The sequence below is a fragment of the Erinaceus europaeus genome, chromosome 7, assembly GCF_950295315.1.
Source record: "Erinaceus europaeus chromosome 7, mEriEur2.1, whole genome shotgun sequence".
NCBI classification, from domain to species: domain Eukaryota; kingdom Metazoa; phylum Chordata; class Mammalia; order Eulipotyphla; family Erinaceidae; genus Erinaceus; species Erinaceus europaeus.
Genome location: NC_080168.1, coordinates 120,636,703 through 120,655,913, shown reverse-complemented (window position 1 = coordinate 120,655,913; position 19,211 = coordinate 120,636,703). Strand labels below are relative to the sequence as shown.

At 37.3% G+C, this 19,211-nt stretch overlaps 1 protein-coding gene across 3 annotated transcripts in view; it reads right to left on the bottom strand.

Annotated features, from left to right (window-relative positions):
• Positions 1–3,158: 3,158 nt before the first annotated feature.
• The window catches only part of TMTC3 (transmembrane O-mannosyltransferase targeting cadherins 3), a 34,800-nt gene continuing 18,747 nt past the window's right edge, over positions 3,159–19,211 (bottom strand). For 2 of the 3 annotated variants that reach the window (XM_060195503.1, XM_060195504.1), the window contains exons 9-13: positions 18,210–18,321; positions 15,021–15,124; positions 13,293–13,462; positions 8,711–8,937; positions 3,159–7,048 (exon numbers count right to left, since the gene is read on the bottom strand). In XM_060195503.1, coding sequence (XP_060051486.1) covers positions 6,234–7,048; positions 8,711–8,937; positions 13,293–13,462; positions 15,021–15,124; positions 18,210–18,321 — 1,428 coding nt within the window. In that variant the 3' untranslated portion in view covers positions 3,159–6,233. The remainder of the gene's footprint in view (positions 7,049–8,710; positions 8,938–13,292; positions 13,463–15,020; positions 15,125–18,209; positions 18,322–19,211) is intronic. The other variant, XR_009550870.1, reaches the window with a different exon arrangement.

Sequence of the window (19,211 nt, the reverse complement as noted above, 5' to 3'; positions counted from 1 at the left end):
CTGACATTGGAGGGTAGAGAACTGACTGGGAAACTCAGGAAAAGATCTACACCCCAGTGGACTAGAAGCAAGGCTGTATATGGGAGCCTTTCCACATTGTTCTCCAGATGAGAACACGGTGAATAATTGCTTCAGAACCCACAGACTATAAACGTGGCTTGTTTAGAAACTCACAGGACCAAGCAGGGCTTCCTGGCTTGGCTCTGGCTGCTGGCAGAGAAACTGAATTGAGCTGAGGCTTTGGACCCTTGGGATGTAGGAGTCTCTTTGCATAACCACTGTGCTATCTCTCCTCCACCCTGATTTATCTCATCAGGAGTGACCGGTTAAGCTATAAAGACCTACTTATAGGTAAAAATCCCTCAGGCTACCAAAGCCTACAGGGAAGAAAAAGAACAAAAGAGGCTTTACCAGCCACTGTGCTTCAACTCAGGAATTGAGATAACATTCAAACAACTGTTAATTTCCACAACTGTGAACTCTTTTAAGTATCTTACTTAGAAGTCAATCCAGGCAAGAGTGATCAGTAACTTGAAAAGTACTGAGAGAAGGACCTCATAATACACTGTAATAATGATTAAACCAAGAAGAGACATTGGAGAAATGAACCAGGACAAAAGCCCAGATAAAATCCCCCCAAGGTAGAAGCACAGAAGAATGAGGTCAACATCCAAATGCTAACTGAGGAATTAGTCACAGGAGTGAGGAAAGAGTTTGAAAGAATTTTCAACAGAAATGCAGAAACAACAAATGAGACTCTGAAAGAAAGCACTATCTCAAGGTTATTAGCTGAAAGCTGAAATAGCTGAGCTAAGAACACAACTAGCTGAGCAAGCTAAAACAGTATCAGAACAGGGTAACAAAATAGCTGAGCTATAGAAAACAACAGAAGGGAGAGAGAATAGAATAAATGAGGCAGAAAATAGAATTATCAAGATTGAGGACAAATTAGAGAAAACTAAGAAAGAAGAAATCTCAAAAAGTGATTAAGAGATACTGAAAAACAACAACAGACATATGGGATGACTTCAAAAGAAATAATATACACATTAAAGGCCTACCAGAGGAAGAAAGAGAGGGAGAGGAAGAAAGCATTCTACGGGACATAATAAATGAGAACTTCCCTAGTCTAGGTAACATAAAAGGTATAAAGGTTCAAGAAACCCAGAGGGTCCCAAACAGAATTAACCCAGACTTAAAGACACCAAGACACGTCATATTTAGAATGGAAAGGAATAAGGAGAAAGAAAGGATCCTAAAGGCTGCAAGAGAAAAACAAGGAGTCACCTACAGAGGAAAACCAGTAAGATTAGCTGCAGACTTCTTTATTTTTTTTATTTCCTTTTGTTGCTCTTGTTGCTTTATTATTGTAGTTACTATTGTTGTTATTGATGTCATCTTTGTTGAATAGGACAGAGAGAAATGGAAACAGGACAGGAAGACAGAGAGGGAAAGAGAAAGACTGACAATACCTACAGACCTGCTTAACGCCTGTGAAGCAACTCCCCTGCAGGTGGGGAGCCGGGGCTTGAACCGGGATCCTTATGCCGGTCCTTGCACTTGGTGCCATGTGTGCTTAACCCGCTGTGCTACTGCCTGATTCCCAACAACAGACTTACACACACACAAACACACACACACACACACACACACACACACACACACACACTCTACAAACCAGAAGAGAATGGCAAGATATCTATTGAGTGCTCAATGAGAAAGGCTTTCAACCAAGACTACTGTATCCTGCTAGACTGTCATTCAGTCTAGATGGAGGCATCAAAACCTTCTCAGACAAGCAACAGTTGAAGGAATCAACTATCACCAAGTCTGCCCTGACAGAAGTTCTTAAAGGTCTCCTATAAACATGCCATATATCAGAACACTCTAAAAATCTACAATAATGGTGTTAAAATATCTTCAATCTATAATACCAATAAATGTCAATGGCCTGAATCCACTTATTAAAAGGCAGAGTAGAAAGATGGATCAGAAAACACAAGCCAACCATATGTTGTCTGCAGGAATCCCACCTAACTCAACAGGACAAACACAGACTTAAAAGTGAAAGGATGGAAAACTACCTACCATACAAGACAATGGACCACAAAAAAGGGCAGGAGTGGTCCAGGAGGTAGCACAGTGATAAAGCTTTGGACTCTCAAGCATGACGTCCCAAGTTTGATCCCAGGAAGCCATTTATGCCAAGTGATGTCTCTTTCTCTCTCCTCCTATCTTTCTCATAAATAAAATCTTAAAAAAAAAAAAAAAAGACAGGAACAGCTATTCTCATATCTGACATGATAGACCTTAAAATAAAGAAAATTTAAAGACAGGGATGGACATTTCTTCATGCTCAGAGGATCAATCAATCAACATGACTTAACATTTATCAACATCTATGTACCCAATGAGAGTCCATCTAAATACATCAAAAATCTACTGAAAGAGCTACAGCAATATATTAACAGCAACACAGTAGTAGTAGGGGACTTCAACACCTCATACTCTCTCAGCTTGACAGATCATTCAGGCAGAAAATCAATAAAGAAATGAGGGAGCTAAATGAAGAGATAGATAAAATAGAACTATTGGACATTTTCAGAATGAAAATGGTGATTTTACCATTTCCAGCCCATCTTGGCTAGAACTTGAAGAAATCATGTTAAGTGAAATAAGTCATAAACAAAAGGATGAATGAGATGATCTCACTCACAGGCAGAAGTTGAAAAGCAAGATCAGAAGAAAAAACACTAAGCAGAACTTGGACAGGAGTTGGTGTACTCCACCAAAGTAAAAGACTCTGGGGTGAGTTTGGGGGGTGGGGGGAAGTATAAGTCCTTGAACAGGATGGCAGAGGACTTAGTGGGGGTTGTATTATTGTGTGGAAAACGTTATCCATGTACAAATTATTGTATTTACTGTCAACTGTAAAACAGTAATCCCCAGATAAAGAAATTTTTAAAAAGTTTAGGTATGAAAAAAGTTGACCAATTAAGGTTAAAAGTGCATCATTACCAGGAGTTAACTTATTAATATGCTTTCCCAGATTACTTCTGATAACACTATATTCCAGCTCTTCTTTCCTGGGAATTGAGGGTGGAAAGAAACCTCATCATAACTGTTTTTTATTTTTTAACACTAAAAAGCAATTCATGTTTTTTTTTTTAAGCATCAGTTTAATGCCCAAGATTTAGAAAATGGCACACAGAGAGGTGATAGTAATATAAAATGCATATAGTTCAGATTCACATCTTCGTATGAACTCCTTAATATGGATGGGTGACAACTTTCAACACATAAAATTCTGGATAAGGAAGATATCTGATATGCTGCGGGTTTCATTTTAAATGTCACTTAAGTCATGCAGTTAGATTTTTTTCCTTAAAAAAATAAATAGGACAAATATATGGATTTCTGAAGTATAAACTGACATACAAATCTATATCATTTCAATTTTTTCATTAAATCATTTTTAAAGAAACATTCTGTAATATGAAGTTGAGAGTTTCAACTGATGTAATGGAAAGACATGAGGTTGGCTAGAATTATGTAATTCACACACCAAGTATTTACATAAAAGCAAACACAAATTTGCAAAACAGAATTGCAAGCACATCTGTCTTATCCTCTAGTCATCAACTTCAGAAAAATCATTTACAGAAACAACTGAAGATAACATTCTCAATTATGAATCCAACTAAGCAAATACAAACAGGAACAACATGAAAGAAACTTGACCTCTTCTAAGAAGGATGAGGGAGTAACAGAATTTTGAGGATTGTCAAAGCTTTCTTAGAACTCTTGGGGAACCGATTCTCTTTAGAAGAACTGAGAATTAAAATTGCATCTATTTCTGAACCTACAGAAGCTCACAATTCTGATCATAGGTTAATCAAATATGTTTAAACTGTCCCCTTCCTCCAATTTCCCCCAAAGGCAGTTCTAAGGGAAAAAAAAAAACAAAACTTAGTTTTACTCACCAAAAAAAAGTTGAGTAAAATTTCTACTTTGAGCATAAAGAGAAGAAATAACCATTTTTACACATAAGTCTGATGAAACCTAAAGTGAAATAAATACTAGTTATCAGAAGAATATATTTCTTTGGGGAACTCAAAACAGCACAACTTCGCTATTTTACTACTTAAAAAAGTTAACAAAGGAGAGATGATTTTCTTCAGTTGTGGTTATTAACCCTTATAAGAAATTAAAATCACTTCAAGAATTTTTTTAAAATCTGAAATGTGGCTACATCCCTATTTAAAAAAAAAAACGACAACATTTAATTGTGGGGTAAAGATCCAAATTACAAGCAGTCTAGATGATTCTAAAATAAAGAGTTTAAGAAATAGTTGCCTGGGAAATTCTTACTCAGGATGGCTTTTATTTAAATAAATTACTTAAGATTCAAAAATATGAGCACTAGGTATACAGAAGATAATTATTTTTATATTAAAAATCACTGGATAGCATTACTATATACTCTATCTTGAATTTTTATATAACTTTATTAAAATACTAATTTTTTAAAATTATGGTCTGCTGTCATGAGCTATTTCCTTCTGTTCTTGATACCACAACAGATAAAACTCTGAAACTTTTTTTCTCAAGACACATGGAAATATATGGAAAACATAGATTTCATTTTTCAAGTCATAATATATGAGGTATTCTCCACCTTATAACTGAATGCACAAAGTCATAATTTAAAAACTGAAATAAGGTATTGCTTTAGTGTTTAACTCAATCTGCTAGATCAAAAATTAAATCTTTTAGGTAGTGATCGATGTTTATTTTAAACTGAAAAACAAGCAATGTCAGATCTTTAGAGAACCTAGTAAGATTGGTCCTTTAATGCAGATAGTGTTTTCTACAACCTATTTACAAAAAATAAAGAATCTGTTTTGGGAAACACATATACTTAGTTATCTTTATGTAAAAGAATTCAGTAGTAGCTACATAACTAGAAATTAGTTTTTATCCTAGGATGATGGTTTGAGCTTTGACATTTTAAATTACAACCAAAATGTCAAAAATACGTTTGAAAGTTACTTTAAATTGGGGGGGGGAAGATAAAATCAGACTTAAGCGAATAAACCTGATTTCTATCTATTTTCTAATGTAACAGTTTTCAGGTTTAAATGTGCTGAGGTCAACTAGTTTATCAGCCCCATTTTATGCAAATTATCTCTGATAGTTGGACAGCCTACCAAAATGATGGAATTTGGGTTAAATTATATGTTTAAATAAAATGCAACAGGAATTTGTTTTTCACACTTGACAAAGTTGAAACAGCTTTATGTTTCTTAATGAAAGCTCAGTAGTCAAAATAAATATTTCATGAAACTAAACACCCAAACAAAATGCCATGAACTTAGTGTTTAAAAATAAATTTTGTCACATTATATGGCATTTAGTTAAGCAGAACTTACAGTATCTAAGGGTGATTAATGTATGTTTTTGGAAACAAAATTAAAATAACACTAGAAACTTACTACTACAATGAGACACTATGTTTTAACACAAAATCTTAAATAAAATTATACTTATTAGGACTTCTCAATACGACTAAGATCCTAAAAATATGAATAGGTTATGGAATAAAAAGTCAAAGATGGCCATGATCATATGGTGTGAACTGTGAAACTTTCAGCATGTAGGGAATGAAAAGACAGTTTATATGAGCACCATTAGCAAGGCATGTGTAGATGTTTTAAACGGTACCTGATTAAAAATCCATCTTGGAGTGAAGTTGAGGATAAAAATACAACTCAACCAAGTCCATTCTTAGGCTAACATGTCTTAGTTCAAAATGTTTTATGAGATACCCCTTGTAAAAAAAAAAAAATCAATAGTCAAGATTCTAACAGTTGGAAGGAAAAAATGAAGTTAGCTAATGAATGGGAATTTACTAAATAAATGAGTAGGTGTTTATGTGAGAACAGTAAGGATTCTTCCACTGAAAGAATATGCCTTCCATGATAAAAGGTACAGTTTGCCATCTAGACGGGTTAAAATTCAGAGACTGACTGCCAAATCCTATAATGTACATATCCTGGGGGTGGGGTGTGTGGAAGACAGGTCTTGAATGAAAATCTTATTTTGATGCTACATAGAGGCAATTCAAAATGGACTGCTGTCTATTCTTGGCTCTTTCTCAAAACTTCCTTCCCAAGTCACCACAGGATATGTAATGATGTTCTCTGAGAACCATTGTCACATGAAGAGCAGTGCTATTCACCATTTAAAATACGTTCAATCTCTTCTAGTCTTTTTAAAGCAGCAACTCTTTTCTTCTCGATTTCCTTGATTTCTCTTGTTGTTTTTTGAGGGTTCTCTTCGCCTGTGTTTTTGCCTAGTTGTTTGCTAGATTTCGATGGGCTTTTCTCATTGTTCGTTTTCGTTGTCTGTATGGGTCTGGAATTGCTCTGGACGTCTTTGACATTTTTGCTTGGAGTTTTGTCTCCTTCGATACCAGGACTCTTATCAGCTGGAGTTACTGGCTGCTCTACAAAACTTGATGAAGAAATCTTGTCCCTGACTATATTCAAATGGCGTTGAATATATTCTTCATGTGGTGCCAATGCCAACGTCTCAACCAGGCATCTTTCAGCTTTTAATAAATCCTTTTCTTCAAAGTAAACAACACAAAGATTGTGTTTTCCTTGCACGTTGCTTGGATCCATCTCCAAAATCTTTTCAAAACATTTTTTTGCGCCAAGTATATCTTTTTTCTGATTCATCAAAATGTCTCCCTTTAGAATTAGACCCTTGATGTGATCAGGATAGTGTCTGAGTAATTCTTCCAAAACTGGCAAGGCCATCAGTTCCTTGGCGGTTTGAGAATACAGGAGTGCCAAGTTAAACAAAGCGCTTCTAAAATCTGCTTGTAATCTTATGGCTTTCTTCATCCACATCTCAGCTTCACCATCCTTTTTGTCGTCCATGGCAAGCATTCCCAGATTGAAATAACCATTAGCATCGTGTGGCTCTTCGTTTATATAGCTTAAAAGTCGCTTTCTTGCTTCAGGTCTGAGTTTAACTTCACCTAGGAATGATTTATTTTAAAGGGAGACAATATGCTGTTAGCAAATGAATTAAGTCTGAGGAACCAAGCTGTTTTCCACTATTTGTCTAAATTGAGTGATAGACAACATTAGAACGACTAATCACTGTGTCTCTATCAGAAAGGAGAAACCTTGCTGTCTTCCTGTGGAAGACAGTATTTGAAACACTGAAATCATGATCCGTTTTCTTTCCTTTAGAGCAGCTAGCAGTGCCTTAAAAAGCATGAGGAGAAACAGCTCCTCACCGTCTAGACTATAACTGTAAGTAGCAGAAAAAAAAAAAATTAAGACAATTAAGATACGTGGGGTTTGCTAACAAAAGTATATATATTCAATTTTGATTCTATTAGTACTATGATACACTGGAGCGGGCTTAACTTAACTTTTCCAAGGTGACTAATTTAATCTTCTAAGAATTATGAGATACATGCAATCAGTCACTAATACTAAAGAAACAAAGTCAAACCTTACTAAAACAGATTATTTGTTTGTATGTGAGTTAAAAAAAAAACTTTCTGCTAACAGGTCTTACCCCTGTGTAATACCCTTATTGCCAGTGGGCTTTTGCCCAACCCCCCAAATATGTGAGAAACAGAAAGAAAGAGAGAAGGAAAGGAAGAAAAAGAGAAAGAAAGAGAGAGAGAGAGAGACTGTAGCACTGCTTCACTGCTCATGAACTTTTTACCTTTGTATGATGCCCCCACACGGGGGTGAGGGGCTTGAACCTGCATGGCTAAGTGTGTACTATAGAAGCTATTTCCCACTCAGATATTAATTATTCTTCTTCTTATATTATTAAGTAAAAGTCATAAAAATTTAAAAACATTTTGAGGATGTTTCAAAATTTAAAGTCAATGACTAAATACAGAGCTTAAACTTAGAAGGAAAATTTAGGAAATAAGCATTTATTGAGATAACTTCTATTGCAGATAAATCCCAAAACTGGGACGTTGGAAAAAACATGGTACATTTTTTGCATAAAAAGAAAAGAAAAACAGAGAAATACATGGTGACTTTTCTGACAATCCAATAGCTCATATGTAGTGAAGGCCTTTAAAATTACCTAAAGCTAAAAATTATAAATATACATTTCCAAAGATAAAAATTATGTTTATAAAACCATGCAAATTGCCTGTCTGAAACAGTGCTAACGTGCCTACATAAAAAAATACCCTGATTTGTTTTGATTAGATAACTTAGGGAATTACAGTATCTCAGAAAATATTAAAAGTAGATGTAAAATGACTAGAAAAAATGATCTTATAAACATGAGAAAACAGAACGTTATTTTCCTGAAACTCATTTTTCTTAACACCCCAGAGATAATCATATTAAAAATGTAAAAGTTCTGATTATTCATACAGTATTTATAAGTAAAATCATATTCTCACACACAAATGACAGAATGATACTGACCAATAAACTACCTGAAAATTCTTATTTGTAACAACATAGCTTAGTAATGCCTTACTACCTGAAAAGTTTACTTCAAGTATTTAAAATATTTTTGTAAATCATTTAGCAGCTTTGAGATAGACTATCCACTCATGATTCTTGTTGTAGAATAGGTAAGATGTAATTTGAAATTTATAATCTTTCCATATATAATTTATCTTAACAAGGGAATATTAACAAAAACATACCTGATTCTTGCATTAATATAGCAGAATTAAATAATGCCAGCTTGTGCTTTGAGTTTAGTTCTAAAGCATGATTAAAGTTTCTCAGGGCTTCATCTGGCTCTTTAAGTTCAATATGAACAATTGCCAAGTTGTACCACAGGTCTGCGTTATTCCTGTCCAGCTCTAATGCTTTAAGATAGGCTTCTTTTGCTTTGAGAGGTTTATTCATTTTTAAAAGCAATTCTCCTCTGTGGAACAATGAAACACAAGTTTTACTTATACCGTCATGTTGATTTGTAGATGGTGTTTTTCACAAGCTTTAAACTTTCCCACAGGTTCACAATGTTTGTTTGTTTGTTTCAAAAATACCAACCTGAAACTATCCTCAAAACAGAAATCTTTACTTTTGGCAAATTTGGTAATGTATTTTCAAGTACTAATAAAGAATGCAAAAGCATGTCTGACTTTAGAGCAGGGGTAGGGAAAAACTTTCTCCTGCCAGTGGTCGTTTGGGTATTTATTTATAAATCATGCGTGGATCATAAAAAACTATCAATAAGATTGCATGGGGGCTGGGCAATAATGCACTGGGTTAAGCACACATAGTTTCAAGCGCAGGGTCGAGCGCAAGGGTCCTGGGTCAAGTCCCTGGAACCCCACCCGCAAAGGGGTCTCTTCTCAAGAGATGAAGCAAGTCTGCAGGTGCCTATCTTTTTCTCCCCCTCTATCAATTTCTCTCTGTCTTATCCAATTAAAAAAATGGCCTCCAGGAGCAGTGGATTCATAGTGGCAGCACTGAGCTCCAGCGATAACCTTGGAGGCACAGAAAAAAAAAAAAGAATGAGCATTTAGTGTTGTTCTGAAAAAAGTTCCTTAGATCCACTTCATTTTGAGTCCGCTTGTGGTGGCCTTGGCCAGGTGGATCAATTGATTTTTGCGAGTTGTATATATGGCTCAGAGGTTGCGGATTCCCCACCCTAATTTACAGGGTAAGGTGTTAAGGTGGTATCCAAGAAAGAGAACAGAAAATAGATTCTTTGAATCAGTCTTGAAAGATGTTATATTAGAATGAATCTGAAGAAATAACGACAGAATGGGAGATCAGTTTGTCAGGAGACAAAAGTAAGAGCATTTGTAGAGGAAAACAGAAATGCAGCCACAGAAGTGATAGAGACATTCATCCCAGCATTCAAATGTATATTAGAAGCATCACGAGGTAAAAAGTGGAACGTCTGAAAAATTTTAATTCTTTTTCTGTTTTGACTTCAAGAACTTCAAAGATCAAGGACTATTTATTTAAGTAGTAATACAAAGCTGAACAGCCATTCTTGCTGAGTAACAGACACTAGTGCCATCTGCAGATTCCTTAGAGGAACACATTTACAGCCAAGGACCGCAAGTTAAACAAAAGTAATTTTGCAAATTATTCAAGTATTAAATCAAGAGCTGTTTTAAATGTAGTATTCCCTTTTATAAGGTGTAAGTAAACAAATGAACTACTAGCATTCTCATTAAAATAATTTCAAAAATGAGTGTACATTCAGAAAATTAAGTTTTTTTTTAAATCAGAGACTGTTGAATAATTCTTTAGAGATTAATAGCTGACTGGTATTTTTATATAAACAAATCTACCAAATATAAGAAGCTTTTTTTGTATGTTTGTTTTCTTTGCTATTTTTACACATTGTTAATTTACAGAAATATTTTTGTTACCAGGAATACAATTTCACATGTCCCCAAGATAGGTCTCAGCAGCCCTGACCCTCCACCAAATCTTTGTCCTCCCACACTAGAGGACTAGAGCCCAGATCCCATGCCTGTCAATGAACCTAGTGAAATATAGTAAAAACTGGGTAAGACTGAACAAAGGCTTTAATGTCTAAACAGCTTATCTCAGAAAATTAAAATATGAATGCATTTATCCACAGAAAGAATATACTAAATTACCACTAGGTTTCTGGGCTATGTAAGACAACAAAGTTTAAGGTACAGTATTTTTCAAATATGATACAAACATGAGAAAAATCTATCAACTTTAATCTAAGGACAATAACTTTTACTGAGTTATGATCATTTCTCCCCTTGAGACAACAGCAATTCTGTAAGTATGTTCTCAATAAACTGATACTGAAGTTGAGGAAAAAAAAAAAATATATATATATATGACTAAATCATCAAGTACCAGTCAATTCTGAGTATTTATTTACAAAACAAACAAAAAACCAAGCATTGAAACACACAATTTAATACTACCAGGTATTAAGTAGTCAGAAAAAGAACAAAACAGAGTCCAAAGTCAACAAAAGGAAGAAAATATTAAAGAGAAGAAATAAATGACAAGTGGTGTCGAGTTAAGGAAGAGGCCAGAGTGCTGGGAGATCAAAATGAGGTCCTTCCTGAGTTTGACTCCCAGCAAACAAGTGCCAGGGACCCTGTTTCACTGATGATGGAAAGTAACCTGGTGTACCCTCTCTGGAAGACTGTATGTAGTCCTTAAACAGAAATGGAATTACCTTATGATCCGGCAACTTCACTCTTGGGCATTTATCCAAAGGACACTCAAACACTAATTTGAAGAGCTGCATCATTTACAATAGCTAAAAAGTAGAAGCGACCTAAATGCCCATCAACAGATGACTGGCTAAAGAAGTTAGGGGGGGGGGGGGTTCTACATATACTCCATGAAATACTACCCTGCAATAGCAATAAAAAAGGTGAGATTGTGTCCTCTGGGACAAAAATTGATGGAACTGGAGGTGATTATCTGTAGCAAAATAAGTAAAAAAAGGTGAAAGATGGTTACCACACAGTTTCACTTATTTGTATAATCTGGAGAACTAATGCACATGAGCTAGCAAAAGACAAAACCCTGCAAGTAACAAAGAAGACTCTAAGAATTGAGGTGGGAAGGTGGGGGGCACAGGACTTTGGTGGTGGGTACAGTATAGCACGATACTCTTACAATCATGTAACCCAGGATTAATCACAAAAATCAACCAATAAAAAGAAATTAATAGCCTTTCTATACACTAACAATAGTATTTCTAAGGGAGGAATGATCCCATCTTCAAAAGCATCAAGATCTGGTGGTGGGGGCGAGGGGATAGCATAATGGTTATACAGAAAAGGCCTTCATGCCTGGGACTCGAAAGTCCCAGGTTCAAGATCAAAAGATATGAATTTCAGCAAGATGGAAGACTAGTAACAAGACTGAAATCACATCTCTAATTAAATGACAAACAGAAGCAAATACAGCCCCTAATAAAAAGGGCGAGAGGAGTAATGTTTTCATGGGGGAAGAACAGGAGAGGGGAGAAAAACTGTAACATCAGGCCACCTGGCTCAGGCTAGCAGATGCACAAGGACTCCAGTATCAGCCCTGGGTCACGACACAGGATTGATTATGGGGCCAGAGGCAAGTTTCAAACATGGTGGAGTGGAGCTCTGGTGTCTCTTTTCTTATTATGGGGGTGGGGGTGGGGGGAAGGCTACTGGGAGCCCAAAACTGATGTCATATAAGCACAGAGCCAGGCTTGGAATGACCCCGGTGGATTAAATAAATAGATGAACTTAAAAAGCTTTTTTTGTTTTTGAAATCACCAGATGATTCACTGGAGCTTACTGGTGAGAAGGAAGAAGGCTATATAATTTGAAGCCTTTTAAACAAACAAACAAACAAACAAAACACTGCCCTGCTCTGGTTTATGGTACTCGTGAGGATGGGAAGGACTGAACTTGGGAGTTTGAAGACTCAGGCATGAAAGTCTCTGCGTAACTATTAGGCTATCTACCTCTGCCCAGATATCTGGCTTTCTAGATCTGCATGTCTAGGGTAGTGACTGAAAACTTGAACTAGTGATCCTGGAATTTGAACTTTGGATGGTAGTGGTGATGGTGAAACTTGGGTAACAAAAAACCAGGAAACAAAAAAAAAAAAAGAAAGAAAGAAGAGGAAAAGAGAGTAGGACATTGGAATTATATTAATAGGTGGCTACTGGAAGTCATTGTTAGAAAACGTGTTTAAGTCATTTTAAAGAAAAATGATTTTTTTTTTTTTTTTGGTAATGAGAAGCAAATTAAACTAAGGTGCTTTTAACTTTCCATTATATATATCCCAGCCTCATGTTTCAAAATTTCACCACTCTGGGTCACTTTTTCATTCAGAGAGAAGGAGGGGAAGGAGGACAGAGGGAAAAAGAAAGAGCCCTCTGTTGTCACAGCACCTCACATGTGTTGCCGGGGGGGGGTGGGGTGGGGGGTGAACCTGCCTTGCACACTGTGAAGTGTCCTACCTGGCAACCTCTCTCTCCAGCCCAACTTCCTTGCCTATAAAACTTAAGGCTACTATTCTTAAGTTACAGAATCTTAGAATTTCAAATCAAATCATTCAAACTGAAGCCAGGTGGTGGTGCACCTGGCTGAGCATACGTGTTACAACGTGGAAGAACCTGGGTTCAAAGCCCGGTCCCCACCTGCAGAGAGGGAAGGTTCACGAGTGGTGAAGCGGGGCTGCAGGTGTCTCTCTGCCTTTCTCCCTCTCTATCTCCCCCCCCCCCCAGTTTCTGGCTGTCTCCCCAAGACGGCCACAAGGACATCACAGTACCTGCTAATATAAGCCTGCTTGAAGTCAGGCCGCATACTTATTGCTTGCCGGTACAATTGATCTGCTTCTTCTAGTCGAGAGTCATTTGCTCGGATGAGGTTGGCCAGATTGATATACACATTCAGATGGTTAGGGGCAATTCTGGCTGCGTATTTTTTACCAGGGATGATCTGTTCAAAAGAAACACTATTTTTTTATAACGTGACAATATTGCAGTACTAAATAAAAGTCAAAAGGAAAGTGCTGCCGCCGGCTTATTTAAAATATTTAAAATATTCACAAGACACAATAAAATGATCATTCTACTTGCTTTACTGATAGGTGAATCACAAAAAAATTTAAAAATTATCAGATTTAAAAATGTATATGAAATAAAACTGAAAGAGATTTTTTTTTTTTAAACTCCAAAGTTATTGCTGGGGCTCGGTGCCTACACTACGTACAAATTCACTGCTCCTAGAAACCATGTTTTCCATTTTATTGGATAGGACAGAGAGATATTGAGAGGGGAGGGGAAGACAGAGATGGGGAGAGAAAGAGAGACACCTGCAGACCTGCTTTAACGCTTGTGAACTGACCCCCCCCCCCCCCCCGCAGGTTGGGAGCTGGAGGCTCAAACCAGGATCCTTGTGCTTCGATCTGTTCTATGTGCACTTAACCTGGCGCACCAGAGCCCTGGCCTGAGATATTTTTTTTTCATTTGTGTTAGCTCATCAGAATACTATAAGCTGTATACGTGAAGTCATAAAAAACAGAACTTTTAGAGGCTAAGGTCTCTTAATATGTTTGCATGAAACCAGCAACAGAACTCTCAGTATGGGGCAGAAGTTAACGCACATCAACTTTCTTTCATGCTGTCAAAAGAACACTTCCTGGTTGTGATAACTATAAGCCTTCGCATAGACTGAAATTGACAAAACTGTAGCCCAAGGTACACTATCTTTTCCTGATGACATGTAGTCTGCCAAAGGCAGGATATGATTTTCCAACTTTGATGAATATTGGGAAATGTTACTAAAAAATATCTAAAATAAAGTGCTGGGGAGACAGCATAGTGATTTTGCAATAAACTTTGAAGCTCCCAGCACCACGATAAGCCAGAGCTGAGCAGTGCTCTGGCCGTCTCTTTGTGTCCTTCTCCCTATCTCTCTCTCATTAAAATGAAATATTTTTTAAAAATAGCAATTATGACTTTTTTTCTTCTTTTTTCCTCCAGGGTTATTGATGGTGTCTGCACCATGAATCCACCACTCCTAGAAGCCATTTTTTCCCCCTTTAGTTGCCCTTGTTGTTGTAGCCTCCTTGTGGTTATTATTATTGCCATTGTTGATGTTGTTCATTGTTGGATAGGACAGAGAAATGGAGAGAGGAGGGGAAGACAGAGAGGGGGAGAGAAAGATAGACACCTGAAGACCTGCTTCACCACCTGTGAAGCGACTCCCCTGCAGGTGGGGAGTGGGGGGTCTCGAACTGGGATCCTTACACTGGTCCTTGCGCTTAACCCACTGCGCTACCGCCCGACCCCCCAATTATGACTTTTGATCTTACAGAGAGATTATAATTTTTTGAGCAAGGAAGGAAATTATGTAAAACTTTTATAGTTTGTAGTAATGGTTCACTGGACACTAATATCAACAAATAGAATAAAAGAGTTTTTTCACTGTAGTTAATTAAACTCTATATGTGAACATTTAGCAGATATAATATGAAGAAATTTTAAAAACTTACTTGAGGCATTAGAGACTTAGCCATCATGTAAGATTCTTCAGCTTCTTTGGTTCTATTTAGATTTTTGTAAGTTCTTCCTACATTCATGTGGGCACCTATGTCATCTAAAATTAAAAGAAATCAAGTTAGGGAGATAGCATAACGGTTATGCAAAAAGCCTTTCACTCCTGAGGTACCAAATGCCCCAGGTTCAATCCCCAGCATTTCCATATATCAGAACTGAGCAGAGCTCTGGTGTAAAAAAAAAAAGCATATATATATATATATATATATATATATATATATATATATATATATATATATATATATGGCAATAGTGTACTGGGTTAAGTGTATATGGCGCAAAGCACAAGGACTCACACCAAGGATCCTGGTTGGAGTCCCTAGCTCCCACCTGCAGGGGGGGGGGGGGATCGCTGCACAAGCGGTGAAGCAGGTTTGCAGGTGTTTATCTTTTTCTCCCTCTCTGTCTTCCCCTCCTCTCCCGATTTCTCTCTCTGTCCTATCCAACAATGGCAACAAAATAGAAAAAATTGTGTGCAGGAGCAGTGGATTTGTGGTGTAGGCACTGAGCCCCAGTAATAATCATGGAAGCAAAAAAAAACCCTTAATAAAATCAATCATGGTAATATGTGCACTCAACCACATGTGTCACAGCTTGCGTCCTCAACCCCATTTGTTTTTCATGAGAGGCAGAGGAAGAGAGAGAGAGAGAGAGAGAGAGAGAGAGAACGAGAACTGTTCACTGATTTATGCTTGTAATGGCTGGGGATTGAACCTGGGATCTCTGAGGTCACTGCCATGTTAAGTCTGGCATTTTACTGGATTCCTTGTTGTCAAACCCAGAAGATATTTTTAAATAAACACTTAAGTACATACAACATGTTACTAACCAGAAAGTTCTGAATATCACAGGAAATACAAGGAAGGGCTGTAAGGGGCTTTAAAGGGATGTTTGCTGCTAACTGGAAAAATAAGAGAATTTTTTTTAAATAAGTCATTTGAATTGGGCTATAAAGATGGGGAGAATATGGGGGAAGAAAGAAAGATGAGGGGAGGGAGGAAGTTGGGTATATGGAAAAACAGAAAGAAAGGAAAAGAGGCAAGAAAGCCAAGGACATGTAGTTCATATTATTAAAAAAAAAACATGAAGAAGTACCAGAGATAAAACTGGAAAACAAGATCAGTTTTATTTCTACAACTTTTATTTTACCCTCCCCTGACAGACTGGGACTTTGCATTGGGGGACATAGTACTATAGCTCCTCCTAGTGGTGACTCTGCTTTTCTGCTCCTTTGAAACAGTGCCTGGAGGAACAGTGTGTTTTCCTTGCTCCAGATTGCTCCCAGGCCATAAATCCTTAGGGAGTCCGGTGGTAGCTAAGTGGTTAAGTACATGGGGCACAGAGGGAGCTCAAGGACCAGCAGAAGGATCCAGGTTCCAGCCGCCAGCTCCCCACCTGCAGGTCTGTAGGTGTCTATCTTTCTCTCCCCGTCTTTCCCTCCTCTCTTCATTTCTCTCTGTCTTATCCAACAACGATGACATCAATAAAACAACAAGGGCAACAAAAGGGAATAAAAAAAAAAATCACGAAGGCATTGACCCAAGGTGGTAACATGCCTAAGCACACTGGTTGTCATGCACAAGGAGCTGGTTTAAGCCCCCTAGTCCCCACCCGCAAGGAGGAAGCTTCACAAGCAGTTAAGTAATGCAGCATGTAGGTGTCTCTCTCTTTTTTTTTCAATCTCCCATCTCCTTTCAATTTCTCTGTCCTATCAAATCATCTTTCAATTTCTCTGTCCTATCAAATCATCTCCTTTCAATTTTTCTGTCCTATCAAATAAGGGTTAAAGAAAAATGGAAGAACTTTCTTCTCCCACCTTTAACCAAATATCAAACCAACAAACAAAAAACATGACCACCCTACTCTCTACCCCACCTCTTGACTATACAGCCAGGCACCATCATAATTTCTTACCAATCTTTTATTTATGTATTTATTTTTACCAGAGTACTGCTCGGGTCTGGTGGTTGAGAAATTGTATTTCGGACTCCAGAACCTCAGGAATGAGAGTCTGTTTGCATAACCATTACGCTGCCTCTCCCACCGCTTACCAATATCCCCTTAAAAGAGTTTTAATACTCTTTCCAATTATCCTTTCCCCCACTCTCCTAAATTCATTCCTACCAGGTTTGTGAGTTTATCATTCCCAAAACTTGCTCCAAGTGGAATTTAATAACTCTGTTGTGGCAAACGAACAAACAACTGTTGGTATACTTCTAAAACCTCTTGTGTTTCATTTGGTTTAATCCCCCCTGCTTACATGACCACTTCATTCTATTTACATAACCACTGTATTCTATTTACATAACCACTGCAGGGCATTGGTTCAATCCCCACTGGTTCATGATATGTTTTTGCTCTGCCCTCTCTCCTTGTCACACTCTGATTTTCACCAGTCACTTTTCTCTCCACCCTCTCTATGTCACATCCTGTTTCCACCCTACTGGGCAAGTATATATATAGACAGCAATGTGAGTTTTACTTTACTTTAGCTTAGCTTGGTATAGATTGCGCTGCGTCCTGCATGAATAAGGAGATACTGCCTACAGCTCAACCATGAGTCCCTGGTCGTCTGTTACCTGCTCGTGAAGCCAGCCCGGCGAAAACAACATAATGGCCCCAACGTCTGTCTCCCGTCAGTGAAGCTCAGCCCGACAAACAACAATAACAATAAAACAAACATAGCAACTTCTTACCATGTAAAAAGTTCCAGGCTTAAGCCAATACCATGTGGGACAAGCTCCATATATTGTCTATCACACCTCTTCATTCTTTCACATTCTTCAAATACCCCCCCCACACACACCCACACTATTACAGAGATAGAATGAATACTGTCTGCCAGGGGAATGTGAAACTGCTCATCAGTGAAGCCCTGGGGTCTGCATTAAAAAAAAAAAAAAACAACCCAGCAAAATCCAAACAAAACCTATAAATGTGTGAAATCAGCAGCTTTAACAATCAAATAAATTCAAAATAAGCCTAGTATCAAATACCATACTACTAGAGTTACTCGGGAAAAGCTGAAAAATAAATTCTGTAACCATTTTTTTCCTCAAATATAACCAATGTCTATTTTTTGTAAAGAAGCCTTTCAAATAGTTTTATCCATCAGTAAGGCTTACCTGGCTGCACATGGGTAGCCTGTAAAAAGTATTTCAAAGCTCGCTCAAAGTTCTTCTCATTTTCCAGAGCATGACCCACATTATTCCATAATTTGGCATTGTTTTTATTTACCTTAAATATACAAGTACAGGGAGAAAATGATCACAATAAAAATGATTTCAATTAACACTTTTTTTTTTTGGATTATACAACTAAGATACAGTATGATAGAGTATTCCATAGAGATGTTAGTGAATAGGTGAAGGTGTTAAAAAGTACAAGCTTCCAGTTATAAATGAATTCTGCAGAGATCACATATAGTCAGTAGCCACATGGAACAATGGTGTTTACTGTCATAATCATCTCATAATATGTACATGTATCATTTCATTATGTTGTACACAATATGGTCATGTGTCACTGTTATCTCAACGAAAGGAGAAAAATCATCATTCAGCTTTACAGAAAAAAAAAATCTCAAAACACACACGCACGCACACATGCAGACACACACACACACAGAGAAATGGATTATTCTGTGATGTCCTTGGAGAGGGGTGTGAGTGATGGTGCACCTGCTTGAACACATACAATACTGTTTGCAAGGATCCAGGTTCAAGTCCCTGGTCCCCATCTGCATGGGGGAAAGCTTCACAAGTGGTGAAGTAGTGATGGAAGTATTTATCTTTCTTTCTCTCTGTCCTCCCCTCCCCTCTCACTTTCTCTCTGTCTCTACAAAAAATAATTAGTTCTTTTTTGTTTGTTTTAAAGGTGTCTTTGGCAATGAAGGAGTTAAATGAAGACAGTTTCATTTTCTTCCTTCCAACATATATAAAAACCACAGCAGTCTTATTTACCTATTTTATATGCTAGAAGTCTGCTAATGTGTTTTTATTTTCCCTTTTGTTGCCCTTTTTTTTATTGTTGTAGTTATTATTATTGTTGTTATTGATGTCATCATAGTTAAATATAGTTAGAAATGGAGAGAGGAGGGGAAGACAGAGAGGAGGAGAGAAAGACAG